At 39.2% G+C, this 20,360-nt stretch overlaps 1 protein-coding gene across 3 annotated transcripts in view; it reads left to right on the top strand.

Moving 5' to 3' along the window:
• RNF115 (ring finger protein 115) overlaps nucleotides 1-20,360 on the top strand; it is an 82,136-nt gene that overhangs the window by 41,219 nt on the left and 20,557 nt on the right. For all 3 annotated transcript variants that reach the window (XM_003806202.5, XM_008951072.4, XM_063606112.1), the window contains one exon: nucleotides 10,613-10,821. In XM_003806202.5, coding sequence (XP_003806250.1) covers nucleotides 10,613-10,821 — 209 coding nt within the window. The remainder of the gene's footprint in view (nucleotides 1-10,612; nucleotides 10,822-20,360) is intronic.

Here is a 20,360-nt window from a genome sequence, read left to right as displayed (position 1 = left end):
GTTCTTTAGATGTTTCCAGGGATTTTTAATAAATTAGCTAAGAAGTGTGTGTGTGTGTGTGTGTGTTTTTAAGAGATGGGGCCTTATTGCCCAGGCTGGACTCGAACTTCTGAGCTTAAGTGATCCTCCCACCTCAGGTTCCCTAGTAGCTGGGATTACAGGCAGGTGTCACTGTGCCTGGCTGAAAGTATATACTGAATGTTTCATACATAGCACTCTCCTAGAAATAGGGGCAGGAAGTAAATGTCATGGTTGCCTTGCCTGAAAGGAACTTAATTTTGTTGTGGAGCAAGTGCAAACACTTAAGAAAACAAGGAAGGCTGGGCGTGGTGGCTTACGCTTGTAATCCCAGCACTTTGGGAGGCCGAGGCAGGTGGATCACGGGAGGTTGGGAGTTCAAGACCAGCCTGGCCAACATGGTGAAACCCCATCTCTACTAAAAAATACAAAAAATTAGCCAGGCATGGTGGTGGGCGCCTGTAATTCCAGCTACTTGGGAGGCTGAGGCAGGAGAATTGCTTGAACCTAGAAGGCGGAGGTTGCAGTGAGCGGAGATTGCACCACTGGACTCCAGCCTGGGCAATAAGAGTGAAACTCTTATCTCCAAAAAAAAAAAAAAAAAAAAAAAGGAAAAGTGTACAGAGTATAATAAATTTATTCTGGGGTATATGTAACAAGTATAGTAGAAGGAAGAGATAAGGTGGGCCAGGGTCTTGAGGAGAGGTCATATAACAGTGATTAAGAACACAGCCTCTGGAACCAGATTGCCTGAGCTCAAATCCTGTGTCTGCCACTTATTGGCTGTGTAATCTGGGCAAAGTTACTTAGAATCTCTCAGTGCCTCTCTTGTCCTTGTCTGTAAATTGGGAAATAATCATCCTTCCCTCATAGGGATGTTACGAGGATTAAATGAGTTAATACATGCTAGGTGTGTAGACCGCAATGTGCCTACCATCTAGTGAGTGCTTGATACATTTTAGCCATTATTAAGACTTCATAGTGAAGGTAGAACTTGCACTGGAGCCTTGAAGAGTAGGTGGAATTTAGATAAGCAAAGATGTGAAAATTATCTCAAAATAGTATTCATAAGCTATAAGGTTTTATGCTCATGTCCCTGAAGAAAAAACTTAGAAATAAAATTATATATAGAAACTAAAGTTGTTTTTCTTTTCCCTGCTTTAGTTGGTAATTTCGGCAAAGACTTATGCTCAGTTTTGCTCTATTTTTCTTTAGCTGGAGCTGCTTGTACAATGAAGTGGTTATTTTCTATAAGTAACATTTACTGATAGCTGAATTCTTAAAATACTGTCTATATTAGAAGAGGCTTATTCCAAGAAAATTTCTGACAAAATCAGTATTGACTTTTTTTTAAAAAAATGAGACTGGGGTAGGAGATAAGAGACTAATGGGATAGAGAGAAGGTAGGGGAGGGTTGCCAGTTACATGGGAGCAGTGTTTGAATAATGTGTGAGGGCCGGTGGAGAGTGAATCTGAAAATATTGCTAGTAGTTTGTAGAGAGAAGACATTGCTATACTAAGCTTCCTGGTGGTAATCTAGAAAGTGAGCCCCATAGCTACCTGAAGGTTTCATTGATTACTTGCAAACTTCTGACCACGACCTGGTGTCAGTGGGTCATCTGATCTTAGAGTCTCAGCTTACCTGAATGGATTGCTTCAGTGCAAGAGTGGCTCTGGCTGCTGCCTCAGATTGGGAGAAAATAAGATACATGGCTTTCTGGAAAAAAGAGCTCTCAGGTATGCACAAGAGGGCAGGGTGCTCTGAGCTGATTTATATGTATTTAAATAAAATTTGTTATTTGTTTTTGTTACATAAGCAGCATTATAGTGGCAGTAAAAAATTTTTAAAATATGTATCTTGAGTTTCACTTTTTTTTTTTTTTTTTTTTTAGACGGAGTCTCACTCTGTTGCCCAGGCTGGGGTGCAGTGGCGCAATCTCGGCTCACTGCAACCTCCTCCTTCTGGGTTCAAGCGATTATCCTGCCTCAGCCTCCTGAGTAGCTGGGACCACAGGCGCGTGCCACCACACCTGGCTAATTTTTTATATTTTTAGTAGAGATGGGGTTTCACCGTGTTAGCCAGGATGGTCTCGATCTCCTGACCTCGTGATCTGCCCGCCTTGGTCTCCCAAAGTGCTGGGATTACAGGTGTGAGCCACTGCGCCCGGCCGAGTTTCACTATTCTAAGAGCTCCCTTTTCCATACATTTCCTTTCAAATTTTGTCCTAAGGCATAGTTACTGAAAAATAACAACCTTAAGCTCTTTTTTGTTTGTTTTTTTGAGACGGGGTCTCGCTCTGTTGCCCAGGCTGGAGTGCAGTGGCACGATCTCGGCTTACCGCAACCTCTGCCTCCTGGGTTCTAGTGATTCTCTCACCTCAGCCTCCCGAGTAGCTTGGATTACAGGCCCCCGCCACCAAACCTGGCTAATTTTTGTATTTTTGGTAGAGATGGGGTTTTACCACGTTGGCCAGGCTGGTCTGGAACTCCTGACCTCAGGTCATCCTCTCGTCTTGGCCTCCCAGAGTGCTGGGATTATGGGCTTGAGCCACCGTGCCTGGGCCTAAGCTTTTTTAAAAATGAGAAATATTGGCCGGGCATGCAGATCACTTGAGGTCAGGAGTTCCAGACCAGCCTGTCCAATGTGATGAAACCCTGTCTTTACTAAAAATACAAAAATTAGCCGGGTGTGGTGGCGGGCGCCTGTAATCCCAGCTATTCGGGAGGCTGAGGCAGGAGAATCGCTTGAACCCAGGAGGCGGAGGTTGCAGTGGGCTGAGATTGTGCCACTGCACTCTAGCCTGAGCAACAGAGCGAGACTCCGTTTCAAAAAATAAAGAAATATCCCATATTGTCATTACTTGATTATAGCTTTATGCATTTTTTAGCAAAATACTTCTCATTTCTCATGTGCATACCTCATAACTGTTTAGAGTTGCTGTCATAAGAGTATATTGTATTTCTGCCTCTAAAAATTTACTTGGTATTATGTCATAAACCTTTTACTTGTCTCTCTGTAGTTATTAGAATTATAGCTGGACGTGGTGGCTCACGCCTGTAATCCTAGCACTTTGGGAGGGCGGAGGCAGGCGGATTGTTTGAGCCCAGGAGTTCAAGACCAGCCTGGGCAACATGGTAAAACCGTGTGTCTACAAAAATAAAAATAAAAAGTTAGCCAGGTGTAGTGGCATATGCGTGTAGTCCCAGCTACTCGAGAAGCGGAGGTGGGAGAATCTCTTGAGCGTGGGAGGCAGAGGTTGCAGTGAGCTGAGCTCGTGCCACTGCACCCCAGCCTGGGTGTCAGAGTGAGACTCTGTCTCCAAAAAAAAAAAAAAAAAAAAAAAATTAGGACTTCATATTCTTTAATGGCTACATTATATTTATTAAACTATTATCCTGTGTTAGGCATATCTAGTTATATATGATGGTTGATCATTGATCATACCTCCTTTACCTGAGTCTAGAACATACTGAGAAAACATAGAACACCAGACAGATGGATATAAAAATTTAATTTTTATTCAGCTGAATTGGAACACAAAGTTGAACTGTGGCCAAATGGACATCCTAAGTTTATACAGGATGACCTACCTGAGAATTAGCGGCTGCAAAGCAGGCACACATAATCAGAACAATTTACTTTGCATTTGTGCAACTTCCTAATACATGAACTCCACTTGCTGGAGAAATGCGAAATCACTAGAGATTAGACTTTGCTATTCACTAATCAGCTACATCATTCCTCTGTTGAAAAGTACATACAATATGATGCCCTTTACATAAAATTCTAGAAAATGCAAACCACAGAAAGATCAGGGGTTGCTTGGGGATGGGAAGGGGCAGGAGGGAAGGATTACAAAGGCACACGAGGAAACATTTCGGGGTGATGAGTATCTTCCTTACGTTGCTTTAATGTTTTCACAAAATCGCCTGTGAACTTTTTCAAGATTACATTTCTAAGGTTAATAATTATAAAATTATTTACCCTTAATTGACTCTTTATACACTCTAATATTATTTTTTGAGATATAATTCATATACTACGTAATTCACCCTGTTAAAGTGTACAGCTAAGTGGTTTTAGTATATTCACAGAGTTGTACAACTATTACCACTGATTTAGAACTTTTTCATCATCCCCAAAAGAATCCCCGTACACATTAGTAGTCACTATATATTTCTCCACTGTTCTCTCAGCCCTAGGCAACCACCAATCTATTTTCTGTCTCTATGGATTTGCCTATATAGGATATTTGTTATAAATGAAATCATGGAATATGTGAACCTTTGTGACTGACTCTTTTCTACTTAGAATACTGTTTTCAAGGTTCATCCATGCTGTAGCATGTATCAGTACTTCATTTTTATGGCTGGATAATACTACATGGTATGGATATTCCACATTTTATTTATTCATCAGTTGATGGACATTTAGGTTGTTTACACTTTTTGCCTGTTATGAATAATAATGCTGCTGTAAATATTTTTGTACAAGTTTTTGTGTGATCATATGTTTTTAATTTTCTTGGTTATATAACTAGGAGTGAAATTGCTGGGTCATATGGTAACTGTTCAACTCATTGAGGAACAGACCATAATATTTTAAGAAGTGCTGATGTGATCATGGTTAGTGTAGAGCAAGTTCTGCTAAATGGAAGATATTGTCCATCCTGTTTTTTATTTTGAATGTGTAAATAGTTCACCCCAAATATTTTCAGAAATATTGTCATTATACTTACATCCAGAGTAATGTTTTCAGTTTTTCAAGGCAAAACTTGTCAAACTGTCTCTGTGATTCTTTAGACTGTTTTAGCAAAACTCTATGATAGTGTTCCCTATTAGTTTTTACTTATGTAAGCTGTGTCCTGAATACCCAGTTTTGTTGTATGAGCTATTTTTTTTTTCTTTTATGCTTATCTAAGTCTACTCAGAGACAAATGACCTGAAGCTATTTTTATCCTTAGTGCTGATTTGGTATAAATTTGTGAGGTGTGCTTTTCCATCCTGTGTTCTTTGGTCAGGGTACACTATTATTTTGAGATTAAAATAGGCCACAAATACATTGACTGTTACTATTAATTTGCACTAATTTGCACTTTGTATACTAGTAGGAAAATGCCTCATGCTGATGTTGAAGCTGTTTTTAAGCATGGATCCTTTAGAAATTTTGTATATTATTAGGTGTGGTAACAATTTATAGTCATCTAAAGTATGTTAGTATCAAAGCAGATTATTATGAACTTGGTGCTTGACTTTTCTGCCAGTCAAGATTTTAAATATTTCATTTTTATATTATAATGAAACTAATGGTTACTTTGAGAGTTGTCTTCTGTGAGCAAATGTTGTGGAATTGTATATAGTAAGGGAATCATAGATTTCTTATAATTCACCTTAGTGAGATAGATGATTGAGAACATGGAGGAGTCTGCTTGTACTTTTTCACTTATTGAAGACAAGTATAGTTTTAGGTTTTTAAATGTCGCGTTTACTTTGGAATTTTGGGTCAAGAGAATTCTTGTGTTCTAGACCATTTTTCAGACTAGAAACCAGTGATCTCTAATAGATGAAGACTATAACTAGAAAGTAAAGGGAAATAAGGCAGATTTGATAAGAAGCGCAAATGGCAGTTAAAATGAAAAGGTGTTTTATGTCACCAGTATTTAGAGAAATCTTTTTGTTTGGAGACAGAGTTTCACTCTTGTTGCCTAGGCTGGAGTGCAATGGCGCGATCTTAGATCACTGCAACCTCTGCCTCCCGGGTTCAAGCAATTCTCCTGCCTCAGCTTCCTGAGTAGCTGGGATTACAGGCATGCTCCACCACGCCCAGCTAACTTTTTGTATTTTTAGTAGAGACGGGGTTTCACCATGCTAGGCTGGTCTTGAACTCCTCACCTCAGGTGATCCACCCGCCTCAGCCTCCCAAAGTGCTGGGATTACAGATGTGAGCCACTGTGCCTGGCTGAGAAATCTAATTGATGTTTTTACTCTGCATATTACTTTTTGTTCTTCAGCTTATATATTAGAATTTTTAAAACTTTTAAAAAATGTTGGTCAGGCTGGGTGCAGTGGCTCATGCCTGTAATTGCAGCATTCTGGGAGGCCGAGGCAGGTGGATCTCCTGAGGTCAGGAGTTCAAGACCAGTCTGGCCAACATGGTGAAACCCCATCTCTACTGAAAATACAAAAATTAGTCGGGCATGGTGGCAGACACCTGTAATCCCAGCTACTCTGGAGGCTGAGGCAGCAGAATGGCTTGAACCTGGGAGGCGGAGTATGCAGTGAGCCAGGATGGTGCCACTGCACTCCAGCCTGGGTGACAGAGCGAGACTCCTTCTCAAAAAAAAAAAAAAAAAGTTGGTCAGAGTAGGGGTAAATGTAAGCATTTATACTCTGGTAGGAGTCTAAATTGGTACAGTAGCCCCCCCCTTACCCTGTGGTCAACCATGGCCTGAAAACAGGTGAGTATAGTACAATAAGATATTTTATTTTATTTATTTTTATTTTTATTTTTATTTTTTTGAGACAGGGTCTTGCTCTGTTGCCCAGGCTGAAGTGCCATGGAGTGATCTCGGCTCACTGCAACCTCTGCCTCCTGGGTTTGAGTGATTCTCATGCCTCAGCCTCCTGAGTAGCTGGGACTACAGGCGTATGCCACCATGCCCGGCTAATTTTTTAATTTTTTTAGTAGAGACAAGGTTTCACCATGTTGGCCAGGCTGATCTCGAACTTCTGGCCTCAGTGATCCCCCCCACCGCCTTAGCCTCTCAAAGGGCTGGGATTATAGGCTTGAGCTACTGCGCCCGGCTACAATAAGATATTTTAAAGTGGGGCACAGAGGCTCATGGTTCAATCCCAGTACTTTGGGAGGCCGAGGCAGGAGGATTACTTTAAGCCAGATGTTTGAGACCAGCCACAAAATTAGACCTTATCTCTAAAAAGAATTTTTTTTTTTAATTAGCTGAGTGTGATGGTACATCCCTGTAGTCCTAGCTACTTGGGAGATTGAGGTGGGAGGATCACTTGAGCCTAGGAGATTGAGGCTGCAGTGAACCATGATCACGGCGTTGCACTCCAGCCTGAGCGACCGAGTTGAGACCTTGTCTCAAAAAAAAAAAAAGGCCACATTCACAAAACTTTTATTATTATATATTGTTATAACTGTTCTATTTTATTATTAGTTATTGTTGTTAATTTCTTACTATGTCTAAGTTATAAATTAAGTTATAAGTTATAAATTAAACTTTACTGTAGGTATGTGTGTATAGGAAAAAACATAGCATATAATTAGGGTTCTGTATAGCTCACTGTAACCTTGACGTCATGAGCTTGAGCTCAAGATCCTGGGTTCAAGTGATCCTCCCCACTCAGCCTCCTGAGTAGCTGGAACATCAGGTGCTTGCTACCACACTTAGCTAATGTTTAAATTTTTTGTAGAGACAGGATCTCACTCTGTTGCCCAGACTGGTCTTGAACTCCTGGGCTCAAGCGATCCTCCTGCCTTGGCCTCCCAAAGTGCTAGGATTACAGGCATAAGCCACTGTGCCCAGCCTGTTTTGGGGTTTTCTAGGTACACAAATTATTAAGAGTTCAGCAAATTTTCTGTATACTAAGGTCAATATACAAAAATCAGTTGCGTTTCTGTTAGCAGGAATTAACTATTAAAATATAGAATTTTAAAAAAAGATACTAAGGCAATTAGAAAGTCAGTTCAATAGGAAAATGGACAAAAGACATGAAACAAGATAAGACATAAAAGAGAAAGAATAGAGATTTAAAACTGATTTAATTGAAACAACTGATGAGTACTGAAAAAGTAAACTCAGTGTGATTTAACACTGAGTTTAAATTTAAGAAATAAATGTGGCTGGGCGCCATGGCTCACGCCTGTAATCCCAGCACTTTGGGAGGCCGAGGTGGGTGGATAACTTGAGGTCAGGAGTTTGAGACCAGCCTGGCCAACATGGTGAAACCCCATCTCTACTGAAAATATAAAAAATTAGTGGGGCGTGGTGTCACATGCCTGTAATCCCAGCTTCTCGGGAGGCTGAGGCAGGAGAATGGCTTGAACCCAGGAGGTGGAGGTTGCAGTGAGCCGAGATTGTGCCACTGCACCCCAGCCTGGGCAACAGAGCAAGACTCCATCTCAAAAAGGAAAAAAGGAAAAAAAAAGAAAGAAATGTCTGGATTTCTAAAACACCAAAAAAAAAAAAAAATGTTGGGGGAAAGAGAAGACATATGAATGGCTGGTAAATATTACATGACAAGATGTTTAGCCTTATTGGTATATTCGTATCAGGGAAAGCAAACTAAAACCACAATGACAGGGTGATGTCAGCGAAAATGGTAGAGTAGGACTTCTGGGGGTCATCCCTCTGCAGAAACACCAAACACCTTGACAGAAAAGTCAGAATTTAGCTTATCAAAACTCTGGAAAGGTAATCAAAGGTTTACAGCAGCCAAGCAAATACTTCGCCAGAAGAAAGGGCACTGAAACAAGGTAAGAGATCTTTGTGGCATTTTAGCTTACCCTAGCCTCACCTCCCTTCCTGGTATGGCTGCAGTCTTGAAGATGACAGCCTGTGTTCCCCATGCTGGTGCCTGATTCCAGAGAGTGGACACTCTTCCTCCTAAGGAATTCTGTGTTCTGTTTTGTCCTTTCTCCAAAGGACTGCCACCAGGGGCAAAAAACAAACAAAAAAACCAAAAAAAGAAAAAAAAAAAAAACCAGGGCAAACAATAAGATATTGAAAGCCTGAGAGGAAAAGCTGTAGAGTGAGTTTTTGTAGAGGAATAGGAGCTTTGAAAAGCTATTGTGGATGAGAAACTAGAAAGCCAAGTGCACAGCTCAGGGCAGTATGTGTGCTCAGAAAAGACCTGAGAAGGCCATTAGCTTTCACCTCTGGCTTGTCTTTAGGTTCAACACAAACAGGAAGTGAATATTAAGGTAGATTTATAAAGGCCCTGGGTAAGTTTTGAAGGAGTGCCTCAACAGCTAATCAGTAGAGACCTGGCGAGCATTTTACTTTTCTTTTTCTTTTTTTTTTCTTTTTGGTTTATTTGTCTTGAAATGTGGTCTTGCCTTGCTCAGGCTAATCTTGAACTCGTTGGTTCAAGCGATCCTTCCACTTCAGCTTCCTGAGTAGCTGGAATTACAGGTACACACCACTGCACCCATCTCTTTTTGTTTTTATTTTTTACACATTATAAATGTTCAGTTTTTAAAAAAAAAATTACGAAGCATGTGAAGAATCTAGAAAATATGCTTCATTCACAAGAAAAAAGAAATGAACAGAAACTACCCCGAGGAAGCACTAATACTAGAATTACTAGACAAAAACTTTAAATCAGCTGTCTTAAGTATACTCAAAGAGCTAAAGGACACCATGGACAAAGAACTAAAGGAATTCAAGATAATAATGTCTCAACAAATAGAGAATATCAATAAAGAGAAATTTTTAAAAGTAGGCAAAGAGAAATTTTGGAGCTGAAGGTTACAATAATTGAAATGAAAATTCACTAGGGGAGCTCAACAAAAGATATGAGCAGACAGAAGAATCAGCAAACTTGGAGATAGGTCCACTGAAATTATATAGTTTGAAGAGCACACATTTAAAAGACTGAAGAAAAATGAACAGAGTCCAGGAGATGTGTGGGATACCAACATATATATCATGGTAAGGAGAGGGAGAAAGGTGCAGAAAACATGTTTAAGAAGTAATTGCCAAAACCATTTCAAATTTGACAAGACATGAATATACACATCCAAGAAGCTCAGCTAACACCCAAGAAGGATAAACTCAAAGACATCCATACAAGGCACATTATAATTAAAATTTCCGAAGCCAGAGATAAAGAGAGAATCTTGGAAGCAGCAAGAGAGAAGCAACTTGTAAAATATAAGGGATCTTAAATAAGATGAATTTCTGTTGATTTCTTAGCGGAAACCATGGAGGCTAGAAGGCAGTGGGATAACATATTTAAAGTGATGACAGACAGACCTGCCAACCAAGAATTCTAAATCTGGCAAAACTATCCTTCAGGAATTAAGAAGAAATCATGACATACCCAGATAAACAATAGCTGAGGGGGCTTCATTGTTAATAGACCTGCCCTGTAAGAAATGCTAAAAGGAGTCTTCAGGCTCACCACAGATCTATTAAATTTTCTTTTTGGCATAGGACCGAAACATGCATTTTAATTAAACATTCGTAATTTTTCTTACACAGCAAAACCAAAAGCCCCACAATGGAAAATCATTTTCTGTTCACTGATTGTTAAAAACTTTTTTTAAAAAAAGTCCTGTGACATCAAGTGCTTGCCAGGATGTGGCACAGTAGAAACTCTTAAACACTTGGTGGGTGTTTAAATTGCTACAACCAGTTTGGAAAACAATTTGTCATTACCCAGTAAAGTTGAAGATGTATAGATCATGTAATAGTTTTACAGACCAAAAATATAGAAACTCTGGTACCTCTGCAGAAGACGACATACAGTAATATTCACAGTGGCCATTTGTAATATAAAAAACTGTAAACAATCCAGGTGTTTATTGATTGATTTTTCTAACATGTGACTTATTTCTGGTCTTTACTAGCTTTGGGGCCATTTGGATCACACGATGTTTTTTCAAGATTTTAGACCATTTCTAAGTAGCAGTCCACTGGACCAAGATAATAGAGCCAATGAAAGGGGTCACCAGACTCACACTGACTTCTGGGGAGCAAGACCTCCACGGTTGCCATTGGGTCGGAGATACAGATCTCGAGGAAGTTCTCGTCCTGACAGATCTCCAGCTATTGAAGGGTGAGTTGTTGTATTTTAAGTTCTTTTTAAGGTAGTTTCAATGAAGGACAAATTGGTATAATCTAATCTTTATAAGGGTCTCATACTTATTACCTTTGTGGACAAGATGGACATATGTAGAAAGGATGAAAGTGAAGCTAAATTGAATGTTAGTACTCACCCGATGATAAACCAGAGAGTGAGAAATGTTATGTCTCTGATTAACATTTTTATTAATGTCTCAGATTAATTTATAGATGATATGTGTCTCAGTCCATTTTGTGCAGCTATAGCAGAATACCTGAGACTGGGTGATTTATAAAGAACAGAGATTCATTTCTTATATTTCTGGAGGCTGGGAAGTCCAAGGTTGAGGGATCCACATCTGGCGAGGGCCTTCTTGCTGTGTCATTCCATGTTGGAAGGTAGAAGGGCAAGAGAGCATGCATGAGCAAGAAAGAAAGGTGCCAAACTCATCCTTTTATTAGGAACTCACTCAACAATAACTAATCCACTTCCAGGATAAAGGCATTTAATCCACTCACAGAAGATTCATCTCTTAAAGTCTCCACCTTTCAACACTGCTTCACTGGGGATTAAGTTTCCAACACATGAATTTTTGAGGAGGGCACATTCAAACTATAGCAGTATATTTATCAAAATTTCAAAGGGGTATCAAATATATTAGGCATTAGGATTAAATATTTCAACAGATTGGAACAGTGGACTTAACATGAAATTTAATCAAGTATCTGCTTTTTGTGAAGAAAGGAAAAAAATTTAATAGGATAAATATGAAGTCTTGTGACTGTAAAAACATTCATGTAATAAATGTTTGTTGAGTGTCTTTTGTATGGGGCACTGTACTAGACACTAGGAACACAATGATGAGTCAAATAGATGGTTTTGCTCATGGATCTCATTTAGTTGGAATAATAAACGTTAATTTTAAGTGTTTACCATATGCAGAGGACTGTGCTTCATGCTTTATCTGCTTTATGTTGTTTAATTTGTGTGAAGTAATAGGTGCTATTGCTGTTTTCATTTTATAAAATAATTAACTGAGTCTCAGAGAAATAAAGTAACAGCTATTGGTGGATCTAAGACTTGAATCTAGGGCTATATGAATCTAGTGCGACATTGTCTTATATGGTAGCTGCTAGCCACATGTAGCTATATGTTTACATTTAAGTTAACCAAAAGTTAATAAAACTCAAAATTCAAAGTACCTCAATCCCAAATAGCTATATTTTGAATGCTCATTGGCCACATGTAGCTAATACTTATCATATTTGACAGAACATATTATAGAAAATTTCCATTATCTTAGTTCTATTGAACAGTGCTGTTCTAGAGCCTACACTCCCCCTCTCCCCCAACACACACCTTCTAGGCTTTATTAACATTTTACTATACTTGCGTTATTACATATCTATCCATCTGTCTCTCCATTAGTTAATCTTATGTTTTGTGCATTTCAAAGTTAGTTGCAGACATTGCTTCATAGAACAAATACAGGATATGGGAAATCTGATTTAATGAGATTGTCTAGGACAAAAATCAGTAAAATCTTACATTGTTTTAACAGCTTATGGCACCCAGAGTTAAAGCTGCTATAATCTGTGCCAGTTAAACTGTGTGTAGATTACTTTCCCTTCTGTACCTGTTTGAGATTTGAGATCCCATTATTGAGTTTCTCAATTACAGTTCATCTAAACTTTTACCTCCTATGCATCTTTTTTTTTTTTTTCCTCCATTACACCCACTAAATGGCCAATTTTGGAGCAGTGCTGTGATTCACTTTTCCTTGCTCCTTTACTAGGGGATGGTTCAGTACTGCTTTAGAAAAGTCACATAAATGTGTCCAGTCATGCCCCTGCAGATAGTAAGGTGCATTTAATCTCCACTAGATTTCATGCTTTTGATTAGGCTTTTGTTTGCATTCCCTCAACAGATATTTTGAATTTTCACTAAATTTCATTCTTCAAATTTTCTATCCAATAGCTGATCCTCAGAAGCTGATTTATATTCTCCTTTATGAAAATTGGGGCCTTGGGCATGAACTCCCCAAATCCCTGTGCCCAGCTTCTCTATATCAACATTCATTTCTCCCTCCAGCCTCCTGAGATGAGGTGTCCTTTGTTTTTTTCAAGGCAAGCCTATCAGCCCATGTTCTGACCCATTCTCTAGCTGTTTCATCTGGGATTTTGTATCATCCGTCTTCCTTTTCCTGCTTTCTTTCCCAGTTAATGCCCCTTGGCCACCATTTTACTCTTTAGCTCTGTGTTTTTCAATCCTGGCTGTACATTATTGTCACTGAGGATATCTTTTAAACTGGTACCTGGACTCCATCCCCAGGGACTGTGATTTTATTAGTCTGGGTAAAACCAGGCATTGGTCATTTTTAAAAGCTCCTAAAGTTATTCTTACTGTAGCCAGAATTGAGAATTACTGTTCCAGTTACTGCCTAGTAATCTTTTTTCTTTTCTTTTCAAAAAAATTTCTTAAGAGTTGTTTGTGTTTACTTTGTTATCTTTCATTAGTCTTCTACCTACTGTAGTCTGGCCCTCCTTTCACTAAAATCCCTGGTGACCTTCTATTAATAATTGCAGACCCAGTGGATACTTTAAAATCCTTATTGAATAGATCTAGTTCACTGAATTCAACCCTTTTAATTTTTTTTCTTCCACCTTAAATTTACCTTTTTTTCTTCTTCTTTATTTATTTATTTTGCAATAGAGTCTTGCTCTGTTGCCCAGGCTGGAGTAGAGTGGCATGAACATAGTTCACTGAGCCTCGAACTTCTGGGCTCACACAATCCTCCTGCCTTAGCCTCCCAAGTAGCTGGGATTACAGGCATGTACCACCATGCCTGTAATGCTTGGCCAATTTTTAAATTTTTTTTGTAGAGATGGGGTCTCACTATGTTGCCCAGGCTGGTCTCAAACTTCTGGGAGGATCGCTTGAGCCCAGAAATTTAAGATCACCCTGGGCAACATGGCAAGACCACATCTTTACAAAAAATGAAAAATCAGCTGAGCATGGTGGCAATGTGCCTGTTGTCCCAACTACTCTGGAGGATGAGTGGGAGGATCGCTTAAGCCTGGGAGGTTGTGGCTGCACTGAGCAGTGATTGTGCCACTGCACTCCAGCCTGGGCAACAGAAAGTGAGTCCTTGTCTTGTCTCAAAAAAAAAAAAGGCTCTTCTTACTCCAAGATTAAAAAATTAATTTCTATATTTTCTTTAATGCTTTTTATGGTTATGTTAGAACTCTTTTTGGTTACAGGTGATAGAAATTCAATTTAATATAACTTAAGAAAAAACTAACCAGCCAGGCGTGGTGGCTCATGCCTGTAATCCCAGCACTTTGGGAGGCCGAGGTGGGCGGATCACTTGAGGCCAGTTCGAGACCAGCCTGGCCAACATGGCAAAACTCCATCGCTACAAAAAATAAAAAAAATTAGCTGGGCATGGTGGCACGTGCCTGCAATCCCAGCTACTTGGGAGGCTAAGGCAGGAGAATTGCTTGAACTTGGGAGGCGGAGGTTGTAGTGAGCCAAGATTGCACCACTGCACTCCAACCTGGGTGACAGAGCACAACTCTGTCTCAAAAAAACCCAAAAAACTAGAATGTGTTGGTTCACATAACTCAAATGGTTGTTAGCTATATCAGACCCAACATTTCCCTTTTGTAACAATTATCTTGTAATGCCCTCTACTATCCTGATTAGAAATTCATTGATAATATAAGCTATAAAACATAATAAAAACACATATGCATATATATACTGTTCTTCAATTAATATAAAGGAGAAACAAAAATAATATATGAATATATGTATTTTAATGTGTAAATGCCTAGCCATAACTATTCTGGGAGACAAAATGAAAAATTAGGTGCTTGCTTCTGTATATAGAATCATTAAGATGACAGCTACAAATGCAGACAGTACAAGAGGATTATATTTACAGTTCATCTGCCACAAGCTTTGTTGGTACAATGTTATGATTTTTCAAAATGGTGAAGAACTCTTAGGAAATTTCTGGGGTTTGTGGGGAAGCATAAACTTCCCTCAGTTTTCACAATAGTTATATTCCTGGAAAATTCAGTATATATTAAAACCAAATGGAAAATAATTCGTGTTTATGTGTGGAATGGAGCTGGATTTAGTCTCAGTTAATTATAGGTAGTTTTTCACCAAATGAATGTCCAGGCAGAATGTTCAGAATATGCATGTTGGAGGACAGTTCTTCGTTGGGCCTGGCTGTCCTCCTGTTTATTGCAGGGTAGCTAGCACTCATTTTTTCTGCTTAGTAAATGTGAATGGTACCTACCATTTATTGTGACTAGCAAAACTGCCCCCTCGGATTTCTAAATCACTCCCTAGGAGTGATACTGAGAAGCACTGATGTAAATTAGAAGTCTATAGGTGGATCTAGATGGTCAGTCAATATGTTATATTCATCTGTCTGTCATTCTTTCTCTCTTAAATCTGCTTTCCTCTGTTATCATGATGGCTCTCCCTTTGTAAAATGAAAGATAGCCAGTGGTGGCTCCAAGTTTACAAGAATTATGGAGGATTCATCCCAGAGGATATGTCCATCTGTCAACCTTTTTTTTTTTTTTTTGAGACAGAGCCTTGCTCTGTTGCCCAGGCTGGAGTACAGTGGTGTGGTCTCAGCTCACTGCAACCTCTGCCTCCCAGGTCCAAGCAATTCTTGTGCCTCAGCCTCCTGAGTAGCTGGAATTACAGGCACATGCCACCATGCCTAGCTAATTTTGTTTGTATTTTTAATAGAGATGGGGTTTCACCATGTTGGCTAGGCCAGTCTTGAACTCCTGACCTCAAGTAATCCACCCGTGGCCTCCCAAAGTGCTGAGATTACAGGCTTGCCCATCCATCGACTTTTGTGGAAGGTTTCTGGCCCTGATTGGGCATTATGCCCAAATCTCTGGTGGGTGGGGAGTATTTTTGTGTATTTTTGAGTTAAAGATCTAATCCCCCCCATATGCATATCCAATTATTTACAGCGTAATATATAGCATATCTGATTTGAAATGTCACCTTTATTATGTATACATTTTCATACTTAACCTTTCTCTTTCTGGATTCTCTATTATGTGCTGTAGGTCTTTATTTTTGTTTTCTATTCATGTACCATTCTGGTGTACTCACTATGATTTTATACTATGATTTGAAAACTGTTAGGGAAGGTGCCCCTCATTATTGTTCTTTTCTTTAAAAAAAAAAAATTCTTAGTTTGCTTGCTGAGGAACCAAAAGTTTATTAATGCTTCGCTTGTGTTTTCCAAATGGATTTTAGATGCAGTTTTTCAATCTCTGCCCCTTTTCCCATCCCATTAGGATTTTGATTGGAAGTGCATTGAATTTATATATTAATTTGGGGACAGGTGGTACTTTGTTTTGTTTTGTTTTGTTTTGTTTTGTTTTAGACAAAGTCTCGTTCTGTCGCCCAGGCTGGAGTGCAGTGGTGCAGTCTCGGCTCAGAGCAACCTCTGCCTCCCGATTCAAGCAATTCTTCCTGCCTTATCCTCCCGAGTAGCTGGGATTACAGGCATCCGCCACCACACCTGGATAATTTTTGTATTTTTAATAGAGACAGTGTTTTGCTATGTTGGCCAGGCTGGTCTCGAACTCTTGACCTCAGGTGATCTGCCTGCCTCGGCCTTCCAAAGTGCTGGGATTACAGGTGTGAGCCACTGCGCCCAGCCGGTACTTTCTAGTAATATTGAAACTTCTCAGGCCCATGGCTCATGGTCTCAGTTTATTTGGTTCTTTTTTCTTCTTCCTCTGTCTTCCTCTTCCTTCTTCCTCCTTCTTCCTCCTGCATTCTTCTTCCTCCTTCCTCTTTCAATCTTTCTTCCTCATTCTTCCTCCTCCTTCCTTTCTTTTTCCTCCTTCTTCTTTCTCCCTTTTCTTTATTTCTCCTTCTCTCTTCCATCATCTTCCTCCTCCTCTTTTCTTCCTCTTCCTTCTTTTTCCTTCTTCCTTTGTCTCCTCCCTTTCTTCTTCTTTTTTAAAATACACTTTATTTTTTAGAGCAGTTTTAGGTTCACAGCCAATTGAGTAGAAGATACAGGACACTTTTTCATCATTCAGTCAAGTTTCATAGTTTGATTTAACTTTTTAACTGATTATTGCTGGCAAGCTTTTTGTTACCCTTCATCTTGTTACTTAATTGAATTCTCTTATTAACTGTAATAGTTTTTCATTTTATTCTCTTTAGTTTTCTAGTTAGCACTCATATCATCCTCAAATATTGTGTTTCTCTTTCCAATGTTTATGCCTCTTATTTTTCTTATCTGTTATATTGACTATACTACCAAAACAACGTTGTTTAATATAGGCATCCTTGTCTTTTTCCTGACTTCAGTGAGAATGAATTAGTGTTTCTTTGTTAAACTTGTTTGCTTTTGGTTCCTAATATATGCACTATCATACTAAGAAAGTTTAATTTTATTCATAATTTATTAGGGGCTTTTAATTAAGAATGACTAATGATTTTGTCACATGCCCTTTGCAGTCCTATCAAAATGACCTTAGAGTTTTTCTCCCTTAAACAGTTAATGCATTTTATTAACAAGTAGGTTTTCTAATGTTTTCTAGTGTTTTTATTCAAGCTGCTTTGTCAAGGAGCACTAAAACCTCTTTTTTAGGGGTCGGGGGTTGGGGAAACAGGGTCTCACTTTGTTTCCCAGGCTAGAATGCAGTAGCAAGATCATGTTTCACTACAACCTCAAACTCGGTGGGCTCAAGCAATCCTCCCACTTCAGCCTATGAACTAGGTAGGACTACAAGCATGTGCCACCACGCCTGGCTAATTTTTCAATTTTTGGTAGAGACTAGGTTGCCCAAGCTGGAGTCTCTTAACACATTATTGGAGTTGATTTGTTCCTTATCTTTTTTTTTTTTTTTTTTTTAAGGATTTTTACATTTATTCAAAAGAGGATGAGTCTCTTTATCAAGTTTTGGTGTCAGGATTATATTAGTTTCATAAAAGGAACTGGGAAAACTTGCTGTATTCTTATGCTTGGAAATAGTTTACATAACACAGGAATTACCTATTATTTAAAGGTTTAATGCAAGTTACCTGTAATTCCATCTGGACCTGGTATCTTTTTGGGAACTAGATCTATTACAGTCTTTTCAGTTACCTCTGGGGTTGATAGTATAGGGTAGTGTTTTATTTATCTCTGTATTCTCATCTTCTAGTGCAGTATCGGTTTTATAGTGGCTACTAAACATGTTTGTTTTGAATAAGTGGATAATTGTAATTATGTCTCTAAAAAGTATAAAAAACATATGAATTAATAGTAATAATAGCTAAGAGTATGTGCCAGAAACTAGTCTAAATGCTTTACAGGTATTCATTTGTTTAATCCTCACTATAACCATGTGAAGAAGGTATTGTGAATATCTCCATTTTACTGGAGAAACTGAGGCACAGAGAGTTTAGGTAAATTGTCTAAGAGTATAAAGGCAGTCAAATATTGGAGCCAGGATAGTGCAAAAATCAAAGTATTTGTATTTGGTGAGATTTTTAACTGTTATACTAAAAAATTTTAGTATAACTATTTAGTATTAAGTCAAAAATTTAAAATTAAGTAGCCTTCTCACTTATTTTTTAACCAAAGATTTAAGCATTTCCCTAATTTTCTCAGAAACTTTCCTTCCAAGGCACCAGTATATCAGTAAATAGAACTTGAAAGTTTTTAATTCAGTTTCTTTTCTCTTTTCTTTCATAGAAGTATAAATAAACACAGTATATCTTTGGGGCCTATTACTATACCCACCTAGCAGGCCTGCCTAGATTGTTCCATATGGTTGTTACTTTACAGTAATTGTCATTATGATGTCACTGTATGTTTTGAAAGTACAATTTCATGTTTTATACATTTTAAAAAATTGATTGAACTTTAGCATGGCTTCTTCCTGATAACAGTTTTGTCCTCTTGCTTTGAGAAGGAGCATATGGGCATTCCACTTATGGTTTCCATGGGCTGCATCTCAGATTCCTGTTCATTCTACGGGTTTCACTGTAGACAGAGTACTTTGTATTTAATGGCCGGGTGCGGTGGCTCACACCTGTAATCAGCACTTTGGGAGGCCGAGGCAGGTGGATCACTTGAGGTCAGGAGTTCCAGATCAGCCTGGCCAACATGATGAAATCCCATCTCTACTAAAAATCCAAAAATTAACCAGGCATGGTGGCGGTTGCCTGTTATCGCAGCTACTCAGGAAGCTGAGGCAGGAGAATCACTTGAACCTGGGAGGTGGAGGTTGCAGTGAGCCGAGATTGCGCCACTGTACTCCAGCCTGGGCGACAGAGCAAGACTTCATTTCAAGAAAAAGAGTACTTTGTATTTAAGAAATCAGATGTCAGAGATTAGCCTTTGTGGGATTATTAGTGTGTTCCTCACACCAACTTAATAAGTTTCCCTGAAATGAGGTCCATTTTCTTTGACTTTTTCATTGGCATGAGTAAAACTTTTTTACTAACACAGAGACAAGGAACTCTCACATTGTTCATTCATTCTGCAAATATTTATTCAGTGTCCCTAAAGTATGTGCTTTATCCTCTAATCTGCAGCTTTTGAATGATAGTTAATTAGGTCTTGAATAGACTAGCTCATCTTATCTGACTTTAAGTGCATCTGACCTGTGCCAGCAGATTAATTTATAAATTTATAACTGAGGGTATTCTGTTTCAGTGACTACAAAACTCGTTTGTTAGCATACTCTTGTCTTTGAATTTCTCAGGTATCAAGAAATCAAAAGCAATCAGATGGTTGTTTGGTACATATAGAATCAGCAAGGAAATTGCATGATCTTTAAGAGAAATTCCATCCAGATTGTGATAAATGCTAAGGAATTACTCATATTTCACTTCAAATAATTTTTTTTAATTTTTTTTTTTTTATTGATCATTCTTGGGTGTTTCTCGCAGAGGGGGATTTGGCAGGGTCATAGGACAATAGTGGAGGGAAGGTCAGCAGATAAGCAAGTGAACAAAGGTCTCTGGTTTTCCTAGGCAGAGGACCCTGCGGCCTTCCACAGTGTTTGTGCCCCTGGGTAATTGAGATTAGGGAGTGGTGATGACTCTTAACAAGCATGCTGCCTTCAAGCATCTGTTTAACAAAGCACATCTTGCACCGCCCTTAATCCATTTAACCCTGAGTGGACACAGCACATGTTTCAGAGAGCCCAGGGCCCATGGGGGTAAGGTCATAGATCAACAGCATCCCAAGGCAGAAGAATTTTTCTTAGTACAGAACAAAATGAAGTCTCCCATGTCTACTTCTTTCTACACAGACACAGCAACAATCCGATTTCTCTATCCCTTCCCCACCTTTCCCCCTTCTCTGTTCCACAAAACCGCCATCGTCATCATGGCCCGTTCTCAATGAGCTGTTGGGTACACCTCCCAGACGGGGTGGTGGCCGGGCAGAGGGGCTCATCACTTCCCAGAAGGGGCGGCCGGGCAGAGGCACCCCCCACCTCCCGGACGGGGCGGCTGGCCGGGCGGACTCGCCCCCC

Source organism: Pan paniscus, chromosome 1 (assembly GCF_029289425.2).
Source record: "Pan paniscus chromosome 1, NHGRI_mPanPan1-v2.0_pri, whole genome shotgun sequence".
Taxonomy (NCBI): Eukaryota; Metazoa; Chordata; class Mammalia; order Primates; family Hominidae; genus Pan; species Pan paniscus.
The sequence above is the reverse complement of the archived record's forward strand: the minus strand, read 5'-3'. Positions and strand labels throughout refer to the sequence as shown.